Here is a 26,292-nt window from a genome sequence, read left to right on the forward strand (position 1 = left end):
TAGACGTTTTTACAGGATTACAGCAGCTACAGATGACGGCTCTTTTACGGTCCTTTTTCAGAGCTCATCAGTAATGGATCGCTGTCGGGGTGTAAAGACCATTTCAACCAATATAAAAAATAATGTAGACTGGAGAACATCGTCAACCCTGCCTTTAACTGACCAATGCAGCCACACACAAAAATCCACTTCCTTCTCCTTCAAACCGCAGCAGGAGATAGATATCCTACACTCCTGAACACTAATGCAGTCAAAGACAATGCTGCTAATCAACAAACTCCACCACTCCACCCACCCACACAGTGAGAAAAAGTCCTGTTCATTCTGTAAATGACAGAATTAAAATCATCTATTTTCGATGCAAAAACACAACCAGCCTTTGGAAACAGATCTGAGCTTAAAAAAAAATAAGAGGTTTTTGATTAATTTGAACCTTTAGGTCTTCTATTCGTTTTAAAAAAATAAATAAATAAATAATCTCAACACTTCGCTGTGTCTTAAAGGGAAAAAAGCCAGAGGGGGAAAAAAGTATTGCACCCAAAATAAATCAAATTATTATGATGGGAACGGAGTACGAGCTAAAGCTGCAGCTCTGAAGTGAATACATCTACATAAAATGTTGTTGTTGCAAAATTAGATGAAAGGACATCAGAAAAATACACTAACGAATGTGGAAATATAAAAGCCTGCATAGGATGAGGTAAAACTGCTTATTAATATAAATAATAAAGTTGCCCCTGCGTATAGTCGACTAATCGGCTGTTTTGGTCTTAGTCGACCAAGATTTCTTTAATCGATTAGTCATTTACTATGCTTGTTTCATGCTGAATGACTTATTTCCAAGAAACTTATCAGCACATTTCTGGTAAACACAAGATTTAAAGTGATGCTTGTGTGATTCTTTGTGGAGAAACTCAGTTTTTAGTTTTACAGACAGAACTGATAAGTCGACAAAATCGTATCTGGTTAGTCAAATTTCTTTAGTCAAGGGTAAAATGCAAAAATGCAGCAAAATGGTCTTTCTGCAACGTATCCTCATACAACGGTTTGTATGATGTCTTACGAAAAGTTATTCCTCATTTTTTGTAGTTTTTTTCTACGAATGTCCAGCAACATGTGTCAATGTCTGCTCGTTACATGCATACAGTCTTTTCAAAATAAACTTCAGTCTTCACAGGAAACAACTTGGTCAGGTTTAGGCAACCAAACTACTTATTTAGGTTTAGGAAAAGACTGTGGTTTGGGCTAAGATAACTCCGTTATTACGTAACAAAAAGATCAGCGTTGACTTCTGATTTCACACGGGACACGAACACCGGCCTCCTAGGCAAAAGTTTGGTATTTGGTGACCCACCCATTCACTCCGACCTCCTCCCTACGCTGCGTTTGTCATTCTTTATACTTCCTGGTTCACGATTTCATGGATTACATACAAATTGATTTCATGGCATATACACAAATTACCGTGCATTACTTTTTGTAGGTATAGCTACGACGGTGTAGGAGAACAGCCTGATTTCTAACATGACAAAATCAAAACTTCACGTTCCTCAACTCACAACATCTGGATGGAAATAGAGAAGGGATGCCTGTAAATAAACGCCCAATTCCAATAACTGTCAGATATAAACAGTATCTTTGCCAGTGTAATATTGAAATAAACTTTCAACACAAAGGCGTTCAACACACAACCCTCAAACCAGAACCACAGACGCCCTTGTGTTGAAAGTTTATTTCAATATTCCACCGGCAAAGATGCTGTTTATATTTGACGGTTATTGGAATTGGGCGTTTATTTACAGGCATCTTTACTCTGTTTCCATCCAGATGTTGTGAGGTGAAGTTTAGACAGTGTGTTACCTGGCATGAGTTGCTGTCCAGTGAGTCCGATGGGAGGCATCCCCAGGTTGTTCATGGCTGTCGCCCAGGCGTTGGGGTCTGACAGGGGCATCGTCATCGAGTTGGAGTCCATTGTCATGTTACAAATCCCTTCTGCAGAAAGAAACAAAAAAAAGGGAGGACGGAGAGAAGAGTCAGTACCATTCCTGTCACCAATAAATCATCATGATACAGGGTCATGCCAGAAGAGGAATCGTGTTACGGTCAAGACTGAGGTGGAAGATTGCTTTCAACAGTGTGGTGCTGTCACGGCATCTCCAGCCGCCTCTCGCCTCCTCTCTATAAATCCTCCTTCAATTCTGTGTTCTGTCTGAGGGGAGAGGAGAGGAGAGGAGAGGAGAAGAGAGCCCACTGTGACCCAGCAGTCAGCTTGACACCATAGTGATTTCAACAACACTGTCATTAAGGATCTATTCATCCTGTTTGTTCAGTTTCTGCATCCAGGTTGAACAGCCTGGCCTCCTGACACTTCTCAAATCCACTCAAAAATGCTGTTGCTTGACTGAGCCAACACTGTTGCACAAAGGTAGAATTCTTGCTCGGCACAAGCAGATTTAACAAAACAGGAATGGATTCATACATCTACACAAAATGTACACCAATGAGTACTCCAGTGAAAGATCGGGGCTTTCATTTGCAAGCCAGAGTAAGAAAATAATACAGCGTAAAACAAGATTATCATGGCACTGAGCACAAATCCTGATGCTATCAGGCATTTGCCAGGCTGCTCCGCTACTAAACCTTGGGAAAAACCTCCAACTTAGCACGACAACTGCACACACATCACCTCAAACTCACAACCCCAGACTCACGGTATTTTATGCCAAGTGTTGCATAATAAAGCAAACACATTTAGATCCCCATAATAAAAAAAAAAGCCTGCAGTAAAGTCAACACGAACGCATCATACATCCACCGGCGGCTCATTCTCTCCGTCTGCAGTCTATTTCACAGCTCTAAATGCTCTTTAATTCTCTCCTCTGGTCGACCTCTTTCTCGCTGACAGACCTGTAAATTGCTGTGACTGCTGGCTGAGCCGAGCTGCCCTCTTCTCTGCTGATGCCAAAGCCAACACTACTGTTAATAATGAGAAGCGCTGCACCCTGAACACTCTTCACACCTCAGAAGGTCTGTGGCAGCGCCCACTGTGGAGGTAACACTCTGCTCTGTGTGTATAACCGTGGGTGTGTCTGTCTGCACAACAACCTGTATATTGGTATTCCTGGTGTTCAGACACAGCTGGCTACGTGTAATAATGCTATTTGCCTCTTCGCCTCCCTCTCGGAGCTACTAATTCCAGAGCTGTCTGCTGTCACCGCGGTGGAGAGGCCTGATAAAACCGCCTGTGTGTGTTTGTCGCTGTGATAATGCCGCTGACGAGGACTTCACAGGCTTGTTAACTAACACAACCCTATTAACTGGGGACACTCTGGAGGACTTAAAAATGAAGGAGGAGAGGAGAGGTGGCGAGCTGTTTTATAGCAGTTTTATTACAGTTTACAGTACATTAAACTGCCGTTGCTGCAGTGCTCTTGCGTACACACACTCAAGGTTTGACAGGTGATGTCCTCCATCTAACGGAGTCCTCTTGCTTGGCTAAACAAATAATGATAATTACAGTAGAGCAGCAGCAAAAATCTATATGTTGTATCATGATGTAGAATTCAGCATGGTCTGGGATTTGTAATAATTGGAATATTGATATATATCCTGAGTTAGTTACTGCAAGTGATAGACACTTATTTGAGTCTTCTATTCATAAAAAAATCAACCAATTTTTATGACGAATTATGTTGAACGTGTTTCCTAAGTGCCCGATAAGACGGAGTACGTTTTAGCAACCTGGGGCAGCTTTTTGTAATTATTTCCAAAGAGAGTGAAGTGTTTTGCGTGCTACAGGAGCGCCTCAAATTGAAAAAACTTCAATCGGAGCAGAAAAGCACCCGACGTCATTAGCTTTTTTTCTCATTGTGGTGACTTTTGCTGGATATGTGGAGCTACATGACTTTATCAACTGTAGCTACCTTGATCTGAACAGAAAACAGCAGAGTTTTCATTCACATATCTTGAGGTCAGAGGTCAAGGGCCAGTTTTTCCTTGCCAAAATTTAGCGTAACCTTGGAGCGTTATTTAGCGTTCTTCCCGACAAGCTTACATGATATGGTTGGTACCAATCAATTTCTTAGGTTTTTCTAGTTTTATATGACACCAGTATCTTCTCTCTCGCTTTAAGACTTAGCCCGCTGCAACCTCTGAAAGATGGAAAAGCGGCCGAGCCTGCCCTCGTATTGTTAAGAGGTTAATAGATTATATGATAAAAGATCGATACTTGACGTCTGTGTATCGATACAATATCGCCACGTAAAATACTACGCTGTATCAACCACCCCCTAACTCCTACAACAAATAATAATAATAATAAATTTGTCATCCCACTCTATCTTGGCCAAATATGACTCTGACATTTAAAAAATCCATATGTATATTTGTCCTCCCATCTAATCTACTGAATTGTGAGTGAAAACACAACAAGGCGTTGGCCTTTGATGGGAAATCATTGGAGGTCAACAGCTTTCTGAAGACATTTCAGCAGAATTAATTTATGAGGGCAGAGTTGTTATTGACTGCGAAGGCTCACATTCAAAGCTGTGTGCGTTTGACTGGACGGGTCACAGACGTTAATGTGTACTGTAACCGCGGGTCAAGATAACTCCTCTACAGTAGCCTTCAGTCCCGGCTGACAATAGTCACTCATACACCCTTCAGTTCATCCGTCTGCCCCCTGAGCTCCCATCCATTATGTACAACCTTCTTCTCTTTTTCTCTGTATTGCTCATCCTGCATCGACTCAACGGCCATCTATTGTCTCATGTTTTCCCAACACACACACTTTCAACCATGAATCAATTAGACTTTTCAGGCTTGCAGCTCTGGGCGTCAATCACTGAGGGCTTTTGATTTTGGTGTGGCGAGGTGACCTTCAGGGCAGGAGTCAGCCTTGGCTCCCCTTAAAGGAACCATCCAATACCGTCACATCAATATATGGAGCTGAGGGGAGGAATAGCAAACAGCTGCTAAGACGAACCAACACAGGGATATACTCATGTGCAAGCACACACCCAGGCACAGATACACACAACACATAAGTTAACCTTGCCAGAGAGGAGGAAAAGCAGCCAGGGACAATACTGCCAATGAGAGAATCAGTGTCGGTAAATATTTCTAACTGAAAACATGGATTAAAGAGCTCTGCTTTGCTGTTTTGAAGCCAATTGTCTGCGCAGAATGAAAAGTACCTAATTGAATCCCAGCATTTACTTGTTTATTCCAAGGTCAAATGATCAGAGAAAGTCAGGGGTGATGAAAAAACAAAAAAAGACAAATTATTTTCAGCTGTTGGCTCAATTTAACTTGAGCTCATACGGTAGATATGCCACGTCTAATTATATAAACTGAACAATCTAATCAGACCTCATGACACACAGATCCAAAAGTAGAACTCTGTAGACCCAAGATCAAGAGTGGGAAGGTCACAGTTACCAAATCAACAGACTTTTACCTCTTTCACACCAATGACCAGGGTCAGATCGAGTTTATCTGACCCACGTTCAACCCCTTCTTTTGTCAATTCAAACCAAGCCAGTCAACACGGGTTAATCCCTGGTCAATTCAGGTACGACCTGGGTCACAAGCCGGGAGCAATGCAAACCAATTGGCTCATGTGCTGGAAATGGGCGGAGGTTTTACACATCTGATTACTGAGAGGGGATGATATGATAGTGGCATCATCAATGTGTGCAATAATGGGAAATGTCACAGAATGATGCATGTTTTGGGTTTAATATAGTACATACAGCATTTTAACCTTTGTAAACTGTTAAACTATGTTATATGTTACGTGGAGCTGTAATGTATGCAAAAACATACAGTCATCTGCTGCTTAATTTTGGACGGCAAGGAGCTCCCGCATCTCAAAGTCTTGCCACATATCCATGTCGTTCACCTCCAATGTATCTGAAAACATTCTGGCTGTCGACACACCGTTTGTTTGAGCTACGTCGACCTGTGACAATTGTGTCAAAGACTGTGCACCCCCATTTACAACCAAATAGATTTGTCCCACCCCCATGGTGCATGCCGTTCATATTGAAATCGACCCTGGTCTGACCCTGGTCCGACCTCTCGACCTGGGTCGTGAAGCCGAGTCGGTCAACGCAGGTTGACCCTTTCAGACACACAATCAACTCTGGTTGAGCCCTCGGGGTGAAAGGAGTATGATTGTGAAAATAACACCTCAATAAGCAAAATTACCAGTACTGTGGTAAAAAATTAGAAAGACACTGAGGTCATAAACTTATTCAAAATGTGATTTTAGAATATAAATCTGAGATGATAACTCCAAAAAGAGCAGAATAAAGCCGAAATGATCAGCTGATTGTTTTGAGCAACTAATATCAATTGACAACTATTTTGATAATCTATCAGTAGATTATTTTTTAAGCAAAAATGCCAAAAATCACTGGTTCCATCTTCTCAAATGTAAATAATTTCAGTTTTTCTTCTTCTATGATATTAAATATTTGCATTTTGTACTGTTGCCAGGACAAAACAAACAATCTGAATAAGTAAAATTAGACTTTTTGGAAATTGTGATGGACATAATTTACAATTTGCAACTCTACACCAGTATCAGCATACATTTCTGCGTAGATATTCCCCGTAGCAATTAAAGCGATAGTGATTTTGATTCAGCTGGGGTTCACACCAACCCAAGGCTTTCCTGATACTCACTCTCTGCGGGCTGTGGCCAGCTTTTAGCTTCCCTAAAAGGTCCCCCAGGAGGCAGATAGGAAATTAAGTCATTTTAAGGCCCATTGGCCGTAAGCCCCAACAGCAGGCAGAGAGACGCTGGGGGCCATTTAGTATAAAATGCACATGGTTTTAACAGCTAACTACAGGTTTATTACAGCCCTTAGAGAGCAAATCCAAGAGGCAGCTACAAAGATGAGTAACGGAGACAAAAAGAGAAAGAAAAGGTCACTTTTAATAGACAGATGTGATGCTGACGAGACAAAATGACAGAGAGAAGAGTGAAACTGAACATGGGAGCTACCTCAAATTGAACTTTGAGCAATGCAGCAATGAATAAAGCACATAGATCTGATGATAGTCATTAACACAAAGTAGGAATTGCGAAAACCTACAATTAGTGTATAATATAATGTCATCCCTGAACACAAAGTGGCTGAGCAGTTAGATGAACGTAATTAAGTTTCAATACATGTCCTCCAACCAAAGGAAAAAAATAAAACAGTGCCTATACCATTTTCCATCTGTAAGGTTGTTTGAAGCGTCCGTGCTTATGCATGGAAACCACATAGAATAAAAACTGCCTTCGGTGCACAATTGCTCTCTGAGAACGGATGCCTCTTTGACCTTAATCATCTCCTGAATGCAGGTCTGTACGTTTGTCTGTGTGTGTTTCTGAGTAGGGATGTACGTCAGAGGAGCACCTTCAGGGTCATCTGGAAAAATACCAGGGCGTCAAATACTTTTTCACGCCCCTCGGCGTGTGATACATAACGCACCCTTTAGCGCATGAATGACATGCACCAGGCTTTAGAGTAACTACAATGTAAATGCATCCGCGTCAATATTAAACCTTTTGAGAAAGTGGTCGGGGAGTGTGGTGACGTAGTTTAAAGAGCATGAAAACACACACTAGGGCGGGTGGGAGGTATGGTGGATGCATCCACCTGATTCAACTGTTGTCAGGCCATTAAATAGGCGTTATCGGCTGTCTATAAGCATCATAGATGTGGGTCAGTAAGGGCCTAGTACGTTGTAAAAGTTAATGAAACATTAATTTTGAACATTTAGGCAACAAAAATACAACTTCTTTAGGTTTAACTTGGTTAAGTTTAGGGAAAAACATGGTGTTTTGGGTTCAAATAACTACATTTGAAAAGTGAAAGTGAGACTTAAGAATTGTGAACCCTAAGACAACTACACTCTGCTGGTTTCACACAAGATGCAAACCCTGGTCTCCTAGGTGAAAACTGTGTTTATGTCCCATCCATCGCCCCCGACCTCCACCCAATATGGAGTTTCACGCTGTCTATACTACAGCGCCTGACTTCTGCTTGTGCTCCGATCATAATTACTACGGTCACGAAAGGCCGCTTTCGTCTTCTTTTATTCCTTCTTTCAGTGAACGATCATGTGCATAGATGATAAAACCTAATATTGGGTGAAGTAGGCCCCTATTGACCCACATCTATGGTGCTTATAGCAACCAATAACGCCTGTATATTGGCCTGACAACAGTCTAATTGTCTGAAAAAACAAAGTGCTTTCATCCAGCAGACCGCTGTTTGCGTCCCGTGTGTTACTTTTGTGATGCAATGGGAGAAGAACCTATAACCATGAAGATAAGATGATGAATGTAGCAGCAGAAAACCCTGTTTAGAGGACAATTTGTACAATTTTATCTCTGATGAATTATCAAAGCCTACTCAAACTAGAGAAATGTGCTCTTAAAGATCACTATATTATTCTTCAATTACTTACGTGCCTAACATACACAAGCACAGACACACACACACACACACACACACACACACACACACACACACACACACACACACACACACACACACACACACACACACACACACACACAGTGTCTGTTTAATAATGTATGACTGCCCTTCTCTCCGCTTCTTTGATCTGTTAATTATGATAAAACTGGTAGGGGTCTGGTGATTAGTGGTGGCACAGTGAACAGTGCCCTGAGTGTAATACTACACCACATCTCATTTAGGACCAGAAAAGAAGACAACAAAGTGAAGATGTAAAGATGACAGATGAGGCCTTAAGACAGCCAGGCCTCGTGGGAGATAAAAAAAGAAATAGTGGGAGAAACTCCCTCTGCATTTCTCTTTCAATCACCTTCATATATTCTGATACATAAATATGTTAATACGAGTGGAGTTCACTGAGTTTGACAGCGAAATCCTGTAAAATGCATCTCCTGCCAAGAAGGAGACGGACGCTGACCACATGTCACACCTCATCCTGTACTCTGTTGGTTGTTACTATAACAAAACATTGCTTGCTAAGAGTTTTTATTTTTGAATGGTATTGTCTTTGACTGGTTATTACAGGTTGGTAAAAGGACAATACCAGTGGGTAACCTCTGGTTCTGAGAAGTGAAGCCAATGAGGAAGTGCCTCAAACTTGCATTCTTTCTAACAGCCAGCAGGGGGCGACTCCTCTGGTTGCAAAAAGAAGTCTGATTGTATAGAAGTCTATGAGAAAATGACCCTACTTCTCACTTGATTTATTACCTCAGTAAACATTGTAAACATGAGTTTATGATCTCAATCGCTAGTTTCAAGTCTTCTTCAATACAGCATGATGTTCATTTAGTAAATTATGGTCTCATTTAGAGTCAAATAGACCATAAAGCAGGGGATGCTTTAGGGCATGGCTACCTTGTGATTGACAGGTCGCTACCACGGCATTGTCCGGTTGTCCGTGTTTTCGTCTTACAACTTTAACCCTTTCACAGTGTGTTTTCAGTTCATGAAAGTTAATTGTAACATTTTGGTCACCTAAAAATGTCGCAAATCAATCTTTTTGTTTATATCAGATTTTAGAATGATTTTTGATTATTTCAGTGAAATAGACAAAAACATTCCTGTCCGGTTATTGTATCCATAAACTGTTTCTAAAGTGATATTCCAGAGAATGTATAAAGATATATATTGATATCGCAAAATAAAATTACATATATGGTGATAGAGGATTCCATATCATCCACTGATACTGATCTAGAGGTGGTGGTAACGTGACAGTTTACCAGCAAACGCAGGGATGAAGAAGACTACAAAGTAAACGAGGATGTAAACAAATACAGCTTTGCAAATGTTTTATGAGTTTATTGTTACACCTCAAGGATATACACCGGGTGTAAACATAAACTTTGTTTGTTTACAATAAATCTCCACAGGGTGCCTTTAAGTTGACGGGAGTCTTTTATTAGATATTATTATAACAACTGTAATATAATAAGTGACCTGCCTGTTGTATGGGTGACTGAAATGTTGTTACGGAAACTAGGAGAGCAATGGCTTTATACTGTTACAGAAAAAGTAATTTCATTACCCTCCAAATCTGGGTGAGAGACAACCTCAGGCATTCTCCTGCACGGAGAATCTGAATGGGACGGTACCTGTGCTGCCTTTAAAAAATGTGATCATAATACTGAATCCCCGAAGACCTGCCGAAAGATGATGCAGAGACAAGGCTCCATTGCAAATAAATCCATTGCAATTTGGATGGCTGGGGGTGAATCTATGTTGCCTTTGAGTCTAACCGTGGCTTTAGTCAGGTGGTGGCAGCGGAGGTTGTCAAATCAAATTACTGTCTCCAAAATTAGATTGGAAAAACTAACCTGAACCCAATCCACAGCAGAGGTGACTGAAACACTAAAAGAATAATGCATATCTCAACCCATATTATAGTCCAATCAGGTGCTCACACTCATTAAAATGGGACCATTTGCGGTACTCATGATTAAGTGCACCCTAGACAACAGCCACGGGATTCATTAACTCGTTCATGTGACCCGCAGTAACCCTCATCTGAATATGATCAATTACCTTCTTTACTAGTTCCACTTCATTAATAAAGCAATTCAAGCAGATTGCACACATATCAATGTAGATTGAGAGAAGAAGACACATCAATCTATACCTGATTAATGAAAGCAGACCGGTCACAATCAAACTGCCAATCACCACAAAGCAATTGACAGCAATCAAACAGGAAGTCAAGCATGTAGGTTAGCATTAGCATTAGGGCTACACCACAGTGAAGAGTCCTGATCATGCATTGAGCCATAATGAGTGACAAGGTAATCTAGGGCTGTGCAACTAATCGACTTTCAATTACAATTATGATTTTGGCCTCCAACGATTATAAAAACTAGATAATTGAGATAAAACGATTATTCTCGCGCTCGTTTTTTGTCTTGTGTTATAAATCCAGCGTACCCCCTTTCCTTTACAGAGGTGTGGTTTCAGGAGCGGTTGCTCAGGATGAGAGGATCCCCCTCGTGGGAACTCTCCCTCACTTAATGCTTGCTGTGCCCTCTCTCCCTGCAAGAAGGGATGGAGCTCTCTGCTTCCGGTGTGACTGTCAACCAGGGCGGACTGTCGTCAGTGGGGCGATATTGGCAAACCCATGTGACTCATCTTGAAACACGGACCCCATCCTGTTTACCATGCTTTGTGGGTGTATTTTATATACAACCAATGTGTTTAGCCTATGATTAAATTGTTTACAAATGCACAAAGTTCTTCACAGATCTCGCCTCTTAAATTTTGTTCTAACTTTAAAATGTATGCTACAAAATGTTCTTTCTAAATGCGTGATGTTTCAAAGTCGATGAGTAATCATGTTGAATAACTGTGATCTCAATATTGTAAATAATCGTGCTCATGATTTTTGCCATAAAGAGCAAACAACCTAATATAATCACATTCAAATAGTTTAATTCAGGCTCTGCAGCAACATCAGTAGAACTTTCTATCTGTGAACATGCAGATTTTCACCCACCATCACCACCACCACCACCGAGTTCAACAAAAGCTGCTCTGGCTGCTAAACATGATTTAAAAAACTCACCCTTATAAGCATTCATCCCATCAAATCACCCACATTGAGAGGGACTGAATAATACTGCTGACGTAATAAACCAACAAATTAAAGCCGCTCTGTCATGACTCCAACAATCTTTACTCAGCAACTAGAGCTAAATGCCTAATTACAATTCCCTAGATTAGTTTAAGCGCTTGGCTCGCCGAATGCTGAAGAAGCCTCTTTTAAAAAAATATTGTACGATTAGTCTCGGCTATGAAGCAAAGACTGATGCAATACTAGTGCACGCCAAGAGCTGCACAGCAATAAACCTCCTGCTGTTTTCTTTATCAATGAATTTATATATATTTGACATGCAGTGACAGAGAAACAGAGATACACTGTGGACGTCAGCATTTATCTTACCATCTTCCTGAAGACGCTGTGCAGAAGTAAACAACCTCGATTTCTATTACCTTATCAGGAGCTATTTTTATACAAATGGAACAGAGGCACTTGTGTTTGTGTCAATGTTGTCAAGGAGGAACATCCGTTCCTGGACACGAGCATGACTCTTTTCCTCCCTTATCGGGTTGAGAGAGGTGACAGACAACAGATTACTCTGATAACTGGGCGGGGGGGGAGGCAGAGGGATGAAAGAGGGAAGAAGAAGAGAGATCTCAAACAGAGCTGTAACCTCACCACATCAATACCATCAAAGTACTCAAAACAATGTGATGTGAGATTGTACGTGGAATCTATAATACAACAAACAGGGCATGGCTATAACGTGCCGCATATCTGTAAAACTGATCGGTGAAGAAAATCAGTAATACCTGCCACACAACACCTTGAATACCTCAGTTAAACTGTGGCCGCATTGCGAGGATGAAGTGGAAGCAGGAAGTGTACTGCTGAGCTCGGACAATGCAGAGTGATTAGATGGTTGAAGGCACTTGGGCATCCGCTGTTGTCGATTTCACTTGTTATTCACAGATGTACTGCCTTTTAGATTCTGACGTTTTTGATTGTTTAGAATAGCTAAAATGCAAGTCTTCACCGGCAAGCAGAACCAACTCTGATCGGACCGAGTTCAGCTTGAAGAGCTGCAGACACACACAAAAAAAAAACAAGGCTCCCAGTTCTGCTGCAGAATAATTGCCAGATTGGCTTTCCTGCTCCTGAGCCACAGCGGATAATGGAAAATATTCAGATACCACATATCTCTCTCTATTTGCCACAGTGATCACCACCATGTAAACAGCCTCAGGGCAGCATCCTCGCCGGTTCTACACACAGTGGGGAAGATTATGTTGATGTACGTTTTTTAATGAATGTGCATGGGATTACAGACTTATTGGGTTCATTCTTGACCAGCTATTCTGTAGCTTTTATTAAAAAGTAGCTCCGGGAGAGCTTTCTCTTGAAAAGTCCTTAAAGTGCTCAGAAAATTAAAATTTTAAAAGGAACAGTGTGTAACATTTCAGGGGATCCGTTAACATATTCATAACTATGTTTTCATTAGTGTAGAATCACCTGAAACTAAGAATCACTAGCTTAGAATGAGCCCCTTCCTTATCTACATAGGGAGCGAGTCCTCTTCATGGAGTCTAACATGTTTCTACAGAAGCCCAGAACAGACAAACCAAACACTGACTTTAGAGATGCTATTCTCAACTACTGGGCCAAGGTCCAATGGTGGGACTCAGAGCGCCACCTAGCGGGCTGTGAAGGTACTGCCAAATAGTTATTTAACCTCTAATGACGTCCGCTATTCTGTCTTTCAGAAGTTGTATCGAGCTCAGTTTTAAAGCTAGAGAGAAGATACTGGCATCATATGAAACTAGACAACCTAAGGAATCCAAACCCATATCATGCTAGCTTGTCACGAAAGAGGCTAAATAACGCTCCAAACTTACGCTAAATTGAAACTGGCATTGCCATTTTCAAAGGGGTCCCTTCTCACCTCAAGATATGTGAATGAAAATGGATTCTATGGGATGCTATATTCTTGGATGCAGTGACACAAAATGTGATGTTGGAGACAACCCTGCACCCGTACAAGCTCCAAATCGTGTGGTGAGGAAATCTGACCTTGAATATTTTGGATTCTTAATGGCAGGCAGTGATGGGTGAGGGCAAGCTGAATATTTATGTGGGTCGTTACAGCTGACAGTGGCATAACACATATTTATAGCCCAGGTTGTCATTTATTTGGGAAGATGGTTTAACAATCAGAAGTGGGCCTCAAGTTACAAAAAGTTGAGAACCCCTGCTCTAGAGAGCCTTTCACGTTATTACGATACCTGAAGGCCACCGTAGTTCTCCGACATGCTTGCGAAACTGCGGTAACTTGAGCCGCAGAGTGCAAAACCGTGGTACCGCCAGCTGCCGTCTGACTTCCGTTGCTCCTAAAGTAGTGTTATTATAGTAAGGATGGACTCTGAGCAAGACGAACTGCGTTACCACGGTTTTGCACTCTGCGGCTCACGTTACCACAGTCTTGGAAAGGGAGGAGTGAGCAGAGGGGTACTCAGTTGGTTGCAATCTGCAACCACACCACTAGATGCCGCCAAATCCTACACACTGTCCCTTTAAAATCTATTTAAAATTGGGCAAACTAACTGCTGAGGAAGATCATTTGATACAATTGTAAGCTCCAGAACAGCCACTAAATGGACCTTGTGGTGAGATTGCTTAGTGAACTATCTAAACATCCCTGTAGATAACTGAGATGCAACATCTTTCCTGTATGATGACACCAGCCTGACGCAACCAAAAAGTAAAAAACGAAGACATAACACTAAATAAAACAAGCTTATGAATAAAAGTGGCCAAGTTTTTAAATTAATGCTTGAAATCTTGCCTGGAGCAGATACTGAATCATTCACACAATATCCTAATAATTACAACAACAGGTGTCAGGTACGGTGACAGGCAGAGCACACTGAGTTGATATTCCCCCGTGAAAAATGGATGCAAAATATTTAGATTGTTTTTTAAATTATTCCTGGCACTTTTAATGAGTTAACCAGGTGAGACAAAAACATTTAATTTCGTGTGTCGCACTTTTACCCTTGGGATTAAACACACGACAGATTAGTCTGTTGAACCTCTCAAAAGTAATCATCAATACTGGAAGCGTCCTTAACGAAGACACGACTGACATCTACACGCAGGAAAAAACGACTACATGACTAACAGGATGCAGGAGCACACTGATCTTAATGATGAAACAAAAACAGCTGCTACTAATCTGTAAGAATGATGAGCTCTAAGAGACAGGAAGTTACTTTAATGAACAAGTTTGCAGAGACGGCTGCCTGACATCCTTCTGTCCACACTGACAGCAGCGAAGATTTTGCCCAATTACAGAGAAGCTGATTATCGTCCTGTGTTTCCGTCACACCTGCAACACAGCTGGGAAATCTGTGAGACAAAAACACTAAGAATGGGACTACTCTAGCTCTCCTTTTCATTTGTTGGCTTATTAATTTGAACATGCAGAATGAGTTACTGAAGCATTATATAATATACAACCCTATTGTCAGTTGCCGGCTTATTAATTCAAACATGCACAATGAACCAGCGAAGTACGACAAAACTGTAGCTGAAGCTTGACGTTAAATATGCTTCCACGACATAAGCAATGTTTGTGATGTGCATTTCATTCCAAATATCTATCTTACTGTATGCGTTAAAAAAAAGAAAAAAAAAGTCCAACAGATTTCATTACTGGGCAGGAGATATGGCTTCTCATTTTAATGTGCAAATGATGCACAGCGTCTATTCCTCGGTACAGGAAGGGGGAAGATGAGTGACAGCGGTGGCGGCTATGAATCTGAAATATTTTCATGATGGCCCGAGCTGTCACATCAGTAAATACTGATTTGTGAGTAATATAATCTAATATGCAGTGTGGTACAGATGTGAGGAAACTGACTCTATTACCGCAACAACAATCTAAAGAGGAGCGAGGTAATTGGCAATTTGATCATTTAAAGTGAGCTGTGCAAAAGGAATTCAGGATTCAGGACCTGCTGATTCCTGCAGGACCTGACACGATAATTTATGTGATACACGAGTGCATAAAAACAAACTGCTTCGACCAGATGAACTACGCTTAAGCCTCCGTGCGTTTACTGTATGAGCAACCAGGGATCAATAAAGCATCCTATTACTTTTATTAGATAACATAGAAGAGTCTGAAATTAGCTTCGACACAGTGAACCTCATCAGCGTTTATCTCGTGGTAGGAGGAGGAGCAAGAGGACACCGTGCATACGGAGCGCACTAAATTATGAACAGGACACGAGGGTTGCAACTCACAATTTCATTATCAATTAATCTGTCAATTGTTTACTTGATAAATCGTTTGGTCGTTAAAATGTCAGGAAATGGCTAAAAGTGCCCGTTACAATCTCAAAGACATTCAGTTTATTATCAGATAAAACAAAGAGAAAAGCAGCACATGCTCACAATTTAGAAGCTGGAAAAGGTCATGTTTAAGCGACTATTTTGGTAAATCAACTAATCATTTGTCGATCTATGGACTTTTATTTTGACACTTCGGAGTTAGGGCTGCCCCCTCTTAGTCGTTTTGGTCTTAGTCGACTAAGATTTCCTCAGTTGATTAGTCATTTTTTATGCTTTTTTCATGCTGAATGACTGAAGTCCAAGAAATTTATGAGCACATCTCTGGTGAACACAAGATTTAAAGTGGTGCTTTTGTGTGATTCTTTGTGGAGAAACTCAGTTTTACAGATCTGTCGATTAAATCAACTAATCGATTAGTCGACACAATCGTAGGAGTTTTAGTCGAGGACAGCCCTACCTATTTTCCTTATTTTTAAAGTGCTGTTAATATATTTCTATGCAACTAAGTGTATATTCGTATAGATTTCCTATAAAACCTTAACAGGATGAATAGCGACTCACTGTATATGTTGCACTAGCTTTACCTCCTCTCTTCTTGCTCTGGACTTCTCCAGGGAGGGTTTGCATTTTCTTTATTATTACCATTTCTACCAACTTGTTTTTTTTTTATATATTTTTCTTCGGTCTTCTTTGATATATATATCTCATTATGTGAAGGTAACAAATATCCATTGCATTAAGATAAATTGTTCAGCCTAGAGGAGAGGATTTACTCTAAGCCCTTTGGGGTTTCTTACTCCTGCACAATCTATTTTGTTTGTTGTAATATACTTTTGTTTTTTATCAATTCCTTTGTGCTAATAAACTAAACTAAACATTGTTGTGTTTACAGCATATTTAATATTGTTGCTTTATGTCACATTCAGTTCCTTTAAACAAATATTTTGGATATAACTTTATTCAGTTCCATGCATAAAACTGCTAATGACGATATAAATGAAGCTTGCAATGCTAGAGTGTACAGTACTGTTGTGACTATGTTGGCTAACTAGGAGCATTTAGTGACTCTTTGGATGGTATTACACAAGCAGATACTACTACAGGTACAGTATGTGGGTTTATGCATGGCTATTTTATGTTGTACTATATTTTTGGGGGGTAATTTATTTTGTGAAAAGTTTTGATAGTACATTTTTTGTTTGTGCATATTATGCTCTCTTCTCCCCTGTTTTTGTTCTGGGCTTTTCAGTTTGAAGGCGCAGGGAGCATTTGTGTAACAGAGACCCTATGAATGCTTAGTCAGACCCAATACACATCTATACTTTTAGTAACATGATCAACGTGTCACCAGGAGTCCATTCACTGAGCAACTGAGGAAACTCGGCCGATCGGAAAAGGTCCGACAAGACCCGAGCCGTTTACTACTGTTTTTGAAGTAGTTGTGAAACATGATGTTGTTCCCGTTGACCAGTCTCGGTGGCGCTGTGGCCTGGACTGTGTCTGGTTTTTGTCTGTGTTTCGAAAACAGTTTTGGAGCAGATCATCAGGGTTGACAGGGATCAATGTTGACACATACCCTCGAGAGCAAGTCACAGATCACCTACTCCTAAATGGAGCCACCGGTCAGACCACAGACGCTACAACTCAAATCTGTCACTGACATTTCTTTTAGATTTTCTCTGCTTTTTTTTCAGTTTTCAAAGTGTGTAAAATGTAACTGCCCCTTAAAACAATATCAATAAATAGTCCACTAGAGTCTAACATAGCAGATGAAACTTCTACTATGGATGATACTATGGACATTTTGTTTTGATTTGAAAACATATGGTCAGATATTGCTTTTGAACATATTATCTGTAGATAACTTCTTCACTGATGCAGCCAAATTAAAAAAAGTATTACAACTTTTATTATGTCTAATTAGAACAGTAATGGAACTGAGTCCCTCATGAGAAGTAATTGGGAAAAATTATAATAATTTCCCAGCAGTGCGGCAGCGGGGAGCAAAAACTTATATATTCTAATATGATAACTTCGCGGGGTGCTAAACTTGCATATGAGATAATCTATTGAGATTTCCAACCAGAGCGAGGAATGTCATGGTACTGACTTCAGATAAACATGGAGGAGGTTAATGAAATAAGACAGCTAGGTTCATATACATGTTGTATTAATTTAACTCTCTCCCTCATTCATTATGCATTATGTGAGAACGTGACTTATCATAAGCAATTTGCATGACTCTCAGCTCTCCTGCAGCGCTCACCAAACAAATCGAAAGTATTCTCAGACGACGCAAAACAACCAACAAGCAAAGCAGGAGACGTAGCAAGTAGAGGTAAACATCGAAAGGTGAGTGAACTCCATAAAAAGGTAAGAAAGCTGCACAAAAATAGATTAATTTTCAGCAAAAAGAGATCAACAATGCAACAGAGAATTAATTTATACCACAAAGAAAATACTACAGTATTGTGCTGCTCTCAGACAGATGCAGTAGTGCACACACAGACCAATGGAGATCTCCTTAATGAGTTCACCTCGAGGTTTAAAGTGAGAGATACAAAGCGATACGGGCAGGCATGAGGAGAAAGGACCAGAAAACAAATAAACGGCATCGAACAGGCAGCTAAAACATCATGCAGTCGGCGTTCCTCGCCCACTATCTCATTTAAATTAGAAACCACACAAGAACAAGATGCATTACTGAAGAGCCGCTAAGGGTCCACTTCACGGGAAAGAACATTTATGCTACTTGTGCAAATCAAATATATCTCTGTGTAACTAGTCTATTTGACTAATATTCAACCTGCAGGGTTTGACAGGAAGTTTGACAGGTTTCCCTGATGCATCTAATTTTCAATTTAGTTAGTCGATGATAGACACAATCTTTAAATACACATACAAATACACAGACTTAAAGGGGACATATGATGCTTATTTTCAGGTTCATACTTGCATTTTGGATTTCTACTAGAACATGTTTACATACTGTCTGTCTGAATATACCTGTATAACACTTTGTTTTAGTGCCTGTGTCTTTAAAGAGGACCTATTATGCTTTTGTGCTTCCCCCTTTCCTTTAGTGTGTTATATAGTTTTTTGTGCATGTAAAAGGTCTGCAAAGTTACACAGCTTAAAGTCTAGGCCAAAGGGAGTTACTCTCCCCCACAGAAACACTGCTCCTGAACTGCCTGAAACGCCAAATTGAAGACCTGCCTTTTATTCCGTAACGTGGTGATGTCACCAAGTAACACATTTGCATAATACCTGCCTAGCAGCTGGTTTGGCACACCCTCAAACAAAGCTAGTTAGAGCGGAGCTGGAGCGGAGTCCGAAGAGTTTGGTTCGATTGACCAATCACAACAGAAGATCAGCTGACGAATCAGAGCAGAAGAGGAGGGGGCAGGAGCTCAAACAGAGCGTCTCAGATGAAGGGTGAAAAAAGGTGCTGCAGCACAGCTGGTATAAGAAAAATAAAGTTTTTTTTTAACTTTAAAGTATGTAAATATGTTCTAGTAGAAACCCAAAATACAAGTATTCACCTGAAAATGAACATAATAGATCCTCTTTAAGCCCCCCCCCCCTCCCAAAAAGCCCAGTCTGCTTGCAAGAAAAATTTGGTGCATCTTTGCAAAGTTAGTTCTCGAGTCGTTGGTGATATATTCTACTTAGCCTGCATCGGGGAGCCAAATCTGAATGGCTTGTTGAATCACATGTTTCTGGTCTAGGCAGCCCACAACAATCTGACTGGGTTGCCTCTTTCACAGTCTGTGGGTTGGTAGAGACTCCAGATACCCAAATGTATGTGCACAAGCACTAAAGAATGTTCCATATGCCCCCTTTAAGTGTAGGCATGAAGAAAATCCACACAGCAGTACACACGACATGTTCTGACTCAGGTCTCAGAACATAAAACACAACTGTGCATACCATGAACTGTATCTGTCTGGGTTCACATTCTGCCAGGGGCATCTGTTTAAATGTCATATTTCTCTTTCTCACTATACTCAATGAGACTACTACGACTTTGTGCAACAAGTCATTTTGGTGCTTTCTCAGTTGGCTCAGACCCCCATAATATATTTGAAATAGACTCTAATGACCAAAACACGATGCCAAAGCAACAGAGAGCAAAGACAGAGGATCAATAAAAAATCTGAGAGCTTTGCTTGCCAACTGAGGGATGGATCAGATGGTGACTTGGACGAGGAGAATAAAAGGAAAGCCTCCAGATTCAGGGAGAAAACAATGCATCAGATCCACACAGCGCCATAGTCTATTTTACAGAGCCGGTTAAATCAGCTGGGAAACTGAACAGCTGTGTGATATAATTGATCCCACATGTGATTTCAAGCACGCAAGCCCTCTCAGACTAAAAATCCTTCTCAGTGCTGAGAGGTTAGCGCTCTCCAAAATAACTTACAGATTGGCATCTTTGGATTTAGCCCGCTGATGTGAAGTTTGATACTTCGGTGTCAGTGTTGAGATTTAGGAATCTGCTTCCACTCCTCGGGACGGCTTTCATCGGTTTTAACCTTCATAATCCAAAAATCGGCTTCATTACAAAAGGTCACAATTACGACATGTTTCAAATTCATTTGAAATTTAAAAATTGCTGTAATCAATACAATGAGCTCCATCGTGACCTACTGCGAACTTCATTAGTACAAACCATTTTTCCTCTTTTCTTGTGTTTGCCTTTCATTGCCCTTTAATTTAATGTTCATAATTTTAAGGTTGCATACACCATTTCTCAAAACAAAAGAAGATTATTGGCGTCAAGCGAGTTTTAAATAGCTTAACCCGAGTCTTGATTTATCGTTAGGCAAACTCTTTTATAAGAGGAAGGGAAGACTTCGAGGAAAGGGAGTGTCAGACAAACCTTTCCTCCGAAGATTCACAGACAGAAATCTCTAGAGTGACCAAGTGTGAAGTTCTGAAGGCCTAATTAATTTCCTCCTCAGTGCTGTCAGTCCTCATGTACTCCATTGTCCCCAGAAGATATGGAGGAGAAAAAGAAAGGATATCTATACCTGCATAAATCTATACAGTGAGGACGTACATGTATATTTTTAATCTAAAGAAATGTGAGAACATACCAGGCAGCCAGAGGAGATGCCCATCAGGTGACTGAACATTAGGACAAAGATGATGGTACAAATTAGAAAATGGAGAACACAAACAATGTCTATTAACATGGCCTCCTGAGGGGATATGATTTTAAGAGATGAATATTGCACCCGATTCAACTGTTATTGGGGCATTAAATTAAATTGCTCGCTATAAGCACCATAGGTGTGGGTCATTAGGGGCCTACTACACCTACTACGTTGTAGTGAAAGCGAAACTTAAAAACAACACATTCTAACACGTTGTAAAACTGAATGAAACATTATGTTTTGAACACAAACAAAACAGCTTCTTTAGGTTTAGGCAACAAAACTACAGGTTCTTTAGGTTTAGGCAACAAAACCACTTAGTTAAGTTTAGGGAAAAACATTGTTTTTTCTGTTAAAATAACTACATTTCAAAAGTGAAAGTGAAACTTAATGCTTGTGAACACAGAGACAACTACACATTGTTGGATTCACATGGGATGCGAACCCCAGTCTGGGTGAAAGTCCTGCATTTTGTGTCCCATCTATCGCCCCCTGACCCCCACCATATGGATCTTCAGCCCGTTCTTATTCTTAGGGCGTCAAAAACCGAGGCTTTGTCACGGCCGTCGGCGTTCGGTACCGCCGCACATGGCACCCTTTAGCACAGGTATGAAACGCACCGGGCGTTCCATTAACTATAATGTAAACCCATCCGTGGCAACGCTCCGGGAAAGTGTGCCAGGAGAGTGGTGATGTATAGTTTAAAGAGCGAAAGAGACACACTGGGCGGGCGGGAGGGGAGGAGGATGGGTCCAACAAACGCAAGGCTTTCAACAAACAGGACGTGAACCCCAGTGTCCTGGGTGAAAGCCCATCATATTGAGTTTCACGCTGTCTATACTACAGCGTCTGACTTCCACTTTTGCATAAATACTACGGTTGTTAGAGGTTGCTCTCGTCTTCTTTTATTCCTTCTTTCGATGATCGACCATTTGAAAAGATGACAAAACATACTATTGGGTGTAGCAGGGCCCTATTGACCCACATCTATGATCCTTATAACCACTAGTAATGCCCATTTAATGGCCTGATATAGTCTAACCGACTGAATATTGAAATACAATATTGTGTTTTACATTTAATACAGAATCCTTGAACCTTGCAGTTGAATAAGAGACTATGATTCAGACAGCTTGTGTCCAGTTTGTAGGAGTTTGCTGTTTAACAAGTACTCACTACACAACCAAGCCCTTGTTTAGTACAAGAGGCACAAATTGAATGTGTCTATTGATGCCTGAAGGACAGCTTGACACCCTCTAGGAGGAAAAACAGGCTGGAGAGCTTCTTTAAATCTGTTTTTCTCTCTCCTTTGAAGTTTAAACTGTCAGAACAAGAGAAAGGCCTCAGAAAAAAGCTGTGGGACTGTCATTCTTTGTTGTGGTAAAGGCACTAACAGTGCTGCAAGTCCTCATAGCTTGTTAAATTATGCCATGCTTGGAGAGAAAACATCTTTGATGGTCACGGTTAATCAACAGCTGTAAAGATCCCGAAGCAAACTGTAAAACAATTACTAGTCTATGACAGACACTGCTTTTTTTTTTTTCTCCACAATTCAACCTCCTAAAAATAAAGTGAACGTCCACTGAATAACCTTGAAAGTATAGTCAGTTGTATGTCTTTTGATTGGGAGGCTTTCTCACATCACATTAAGTCACTTAAAATAGAATTTGTTCAAGGAGATTTAGACACATTTAAAAGAAGAAAATAAACTCACATCTAAGCCTTTACGAAATCTCACCAAAGCTACACAACTCTTAACAAGTGAATGTCATCCACCAGGAGTTAGTGGACAGAGGCAGGGGTTACAATCTCACAATTTACAATCACCTGTTATCACATGTAGGGCTACAACCTAACAATTAGTTTTGTTTCTGATTATCTTCTCAATTGATTCAATGCTTGGTTTGTACAAATTGTTGAAGTTGACTTGTTCAAATTGCTCGTTTTGTCCGACCAACCATCTAAGACCATAAGAAAATCAGTTTACTATCATTAAAATGTCAAAGATAAACAGCAAATATTCACATTTTAGGGGCTGTAATCAGACAATCTTAAATTGGTAGGGATGTCACAATACTAGAGATTTAGCAGTTTATACCAATACCAGTGAAATGCCATGATTATTAATACATATTTGATACCATGGTAAAAAGCAAAAGTAAAACAATAAATCCCATGTACTTCAACATATACTCCTTTATTAATGTTTGCATACTGGTTTTTGTTAAAAAGTTACTGTTCATAATTTCCGCTCCATTATCTATTTTATACTGCTATGAAAACATTCAATTTTGTTGTCAAACTGCTATTTCCAAGATCAAGAATGGACCGTGAAGCTTTGAACAACTCTTGTTTTCTCTTCTGATTAGCTGGTATCTCGGGAGACAAAGCAAAAGGTACTAAAACACAGTTGTTCCTGAGATTGAGACAATATAATGGAAATATAGCAAAGACTTACAACTGACCATATAGTTTTAAATGTGCCTGCATACTGCTGGAAAGGATGCATACTCAATCTCGTGAGAACTCAAGGTTTTGTCTTCCTAACCCTGATTGGAAATGGAGAGGACCCGAGACAAATGCCTTAAACCACAGTTAAAACTCACACCACTAATGCCCACATACCCTCCCATTAGACAGTGTAGTAAGATATCACATGAATCAGTTTATCCACCAGGCAAAGTTTCTTGTGCATTCCAACTAAAGACAAAAGCATAATTACTTTCTCGAGATGAATCCCAAAAAAATCATGCTTGTATGCTCTTGTGCATGATACAGTCAATGAGGAAGAATGGCCTGCAGTTCAAGGAGGACAGACAGAAAGTTAGGTGTGGAAGGAAGTGAGGATTTTAAGAGTATTGATTACACAGATATCTAGGCTAAGGACACAATAGCTCAAAAATCTCTTTATCAGCAGTTCCAGCTCAAGCCCAAGAGACTTCTGGCTACTTCTGCCAGCAAAAACATCTGCTAAATCTATGAGTATGGCCTGAAATATGACCAAATGGAATGAAATTTCCACAGAAAAAAAAGTGGCTGGGATTTAGCAGAGTCAGCTGCACATTACTGAGTACAGAACTGGGGTACGGCAGAAAAATTAATCATCGTGACATGACAAGCCCGGTGCCCCCAGGACCTGGATAGAAGACGCTATAGGTAGATAATAAAAGAATGGGTCTATCACATGATAATGGCATATATGGGTCATAAGCACTATTGTTCCCTGTTCATGACCTCCTACATAGCCGGCTCTAATGGGGAGGGGGCGGGGGGGGGGGGGTACAACTCAGCACTATTACCAATGCATCTAATTCCAGCTAACAATAGACTCTATTCAAGTTACCTCAATAGGAAGCAAGTCGAATATTTCTTGAAGCTGGCAGTTGCTGCAGAAATTGCACTTATGGATGTAGCACTATAGCTAATGTTGGGTACTACACTTTATGGCTTCAAGCACAGACATTTGCATAACGTGCAATAAACAAGTGCATCTCCTTTTTCAATCTTTAGTATGGAAGAGGAGTGTTGCTATTAATGGCAATGCCCATTCTATCTATTTTATTTCTATTTATTTCATGTCTTAAAGACCCTGAAAAGGTGCTTTTCACTTCTTAAGGCTTTCCCTACAAAAACAAAGTGTCTATAAATGCAATGGCAACTTAGCGCTAGTCTCGTTTCCAGCCACAGAAGGCAGCTGTTTTCTGGGAAGTAGCTCCAACACCCCACTGTGCATTACCTGCTCAGCGCCAAACTGACACAGTTAGCAAGTAGCTTGTGAACATACTGGAGCATTTAGCAGGTAAAAAGCCAGATGTTTACCTCAGGAGTTTGCAGAGACCAAAAACAGAGCTAAAAAAGAGTGAATGTTTGGACTTAAATTCACCAGGTGGCTAGAAACACGACTCCAAATGAATGATAATGTTGCTCCACAACTGCAGGATGTGTAAATAAGCAACTGCCATATCAACTTAAAAGGTGGTGATATGTCAATGTTAAGAACTTGTTTCTACTGCCCCCAAGACATTTAAATATTCTCAATCAAGAAGTGGGTGTGGTTGCATGAGATTTTATTGAAAGTGGCCTGGCGACATACGTTAACAACCCACAAACACACCATTTGTTCATTTTGGCATCACATTTTGATTTAGATAGTGCTAAATGTTTGATCGATGCAGAGAAATACGTGATTCGCCTTAAACAAAACTAGCCACAATCAAACCAGTGAGAAGAGCAGAGACAGAAATATCTGATGTGGAATAATCAACACTGTTCCAACTTTAGCAAGAAATGTCCATGAAGGACAAAACTGGTTGAGAAATTGTGTTTTTTGGGCCATTAAGCAGTATTTTTCCGGTCTAAAAGTGTGTCATAGCCAGTATGCCAAATCCCAGACTGGAATAGTATCTCTGGAAAACAAGGTTCAGGCCCTGGATTTAGCCCCGCCCGCCCACCAACTCCTGAGCTGTTGTCATTGCACCATGCTGCTGACTGCTGCTGCAGCTGACAGCATCTTATCAGCAGCTGCCAATTACAACACAGGAATCTTATCAGCGGTAGCCAATTAGAACCAGGGGAGTTGCTGTGAGGAAATGTCAACAGCTCAGTGAACTTGCCAGGGCTCTTATCTGACCACACCTCCCCATCCAGGCAGCTTGCTTTGAGTCTTCTGTCACAGCTACGACTGCCGGTGCAATGTTGTGACAAGAAGGGCTGGAGGTACAGCGGGGTTTCAAAAGAGCAAGCCACCCAGAAAGACTTCACACTGAAAACTGCAATATTTTAGTAAGCTTTTGACAGCTGAGGACTAAAAACCCCACAAAATTCTTTCATTATTCACTTGGCACCAGCTAGGTGTGTGTTCAGACTGAATACAGAAGCTTACACAAGATATTAAAAAGTACATCAAAGATAAGTGAGAAGTGTGGAACACAATGCATCTGGTTCTTTAGAAGACAAGCTTCTCAGATTGATTATGGTGGAAGAGATGGAGAGATTACTTTTTCCTTTTCACAGCTACTTGACATGGATGACAGGTAGGATGCATTATTTCCGCTTATAAACATCTGTTCAACAATCTCAACCGAGGAATCAATGATATGCTTCTGCATCTCTTTTCGAGAGCGACTGAGGACCTGTAAGCAGTGATACACAATGCATTGTTTCTGTTTCTCTGTCTATTTATACAAAACTGATCTGATCTTTTACACAAACT

General features: G+C 40.6%; 1 protein-coding gene across 4 annotated transcripts in view; it reads right to left on the minus strand.

The window, feature by feature from the left end:
- The window catches only part of enox2 (ecto-NOX disulfide-thiol exchanger 2), a 208,730-nt gene that overhangs the window by 66,112 nt on the left and 116,326 nt on the right, over window positions 1–26,292 (minus strand). For all 4 annotated transcript variants that reach the window (XM_037779743.1, XM_037779742.1, XM_037779740.1 and 1 more), the window contains one exon: window positions 1,861–1,992. In XM_037779743.1, coding sequence (XP_037635671.1) covers window positions 1,861–1,992 — 132 coding nt within the window. The remainder of the gene's footprint in view (window positions 1–1,860; window positions 1,993–26,292) is intronic.

This window comes from Sebastes umbrosus, chromosome 9, assembly GCF_015220745.1.
Source record: "Sebastes umbrosus isolate fSebUmb1 chromosome 9, fSebUmb1.pri, whole genome shotgun sequence".
Classification (NCBI taxonomy): domain Eukaryota; kingdom Metazoa; phylum Chordata; class Actinopteri; order Perciformes; family Sebastidae; genus Sebastes; species Sebastes umbrosus.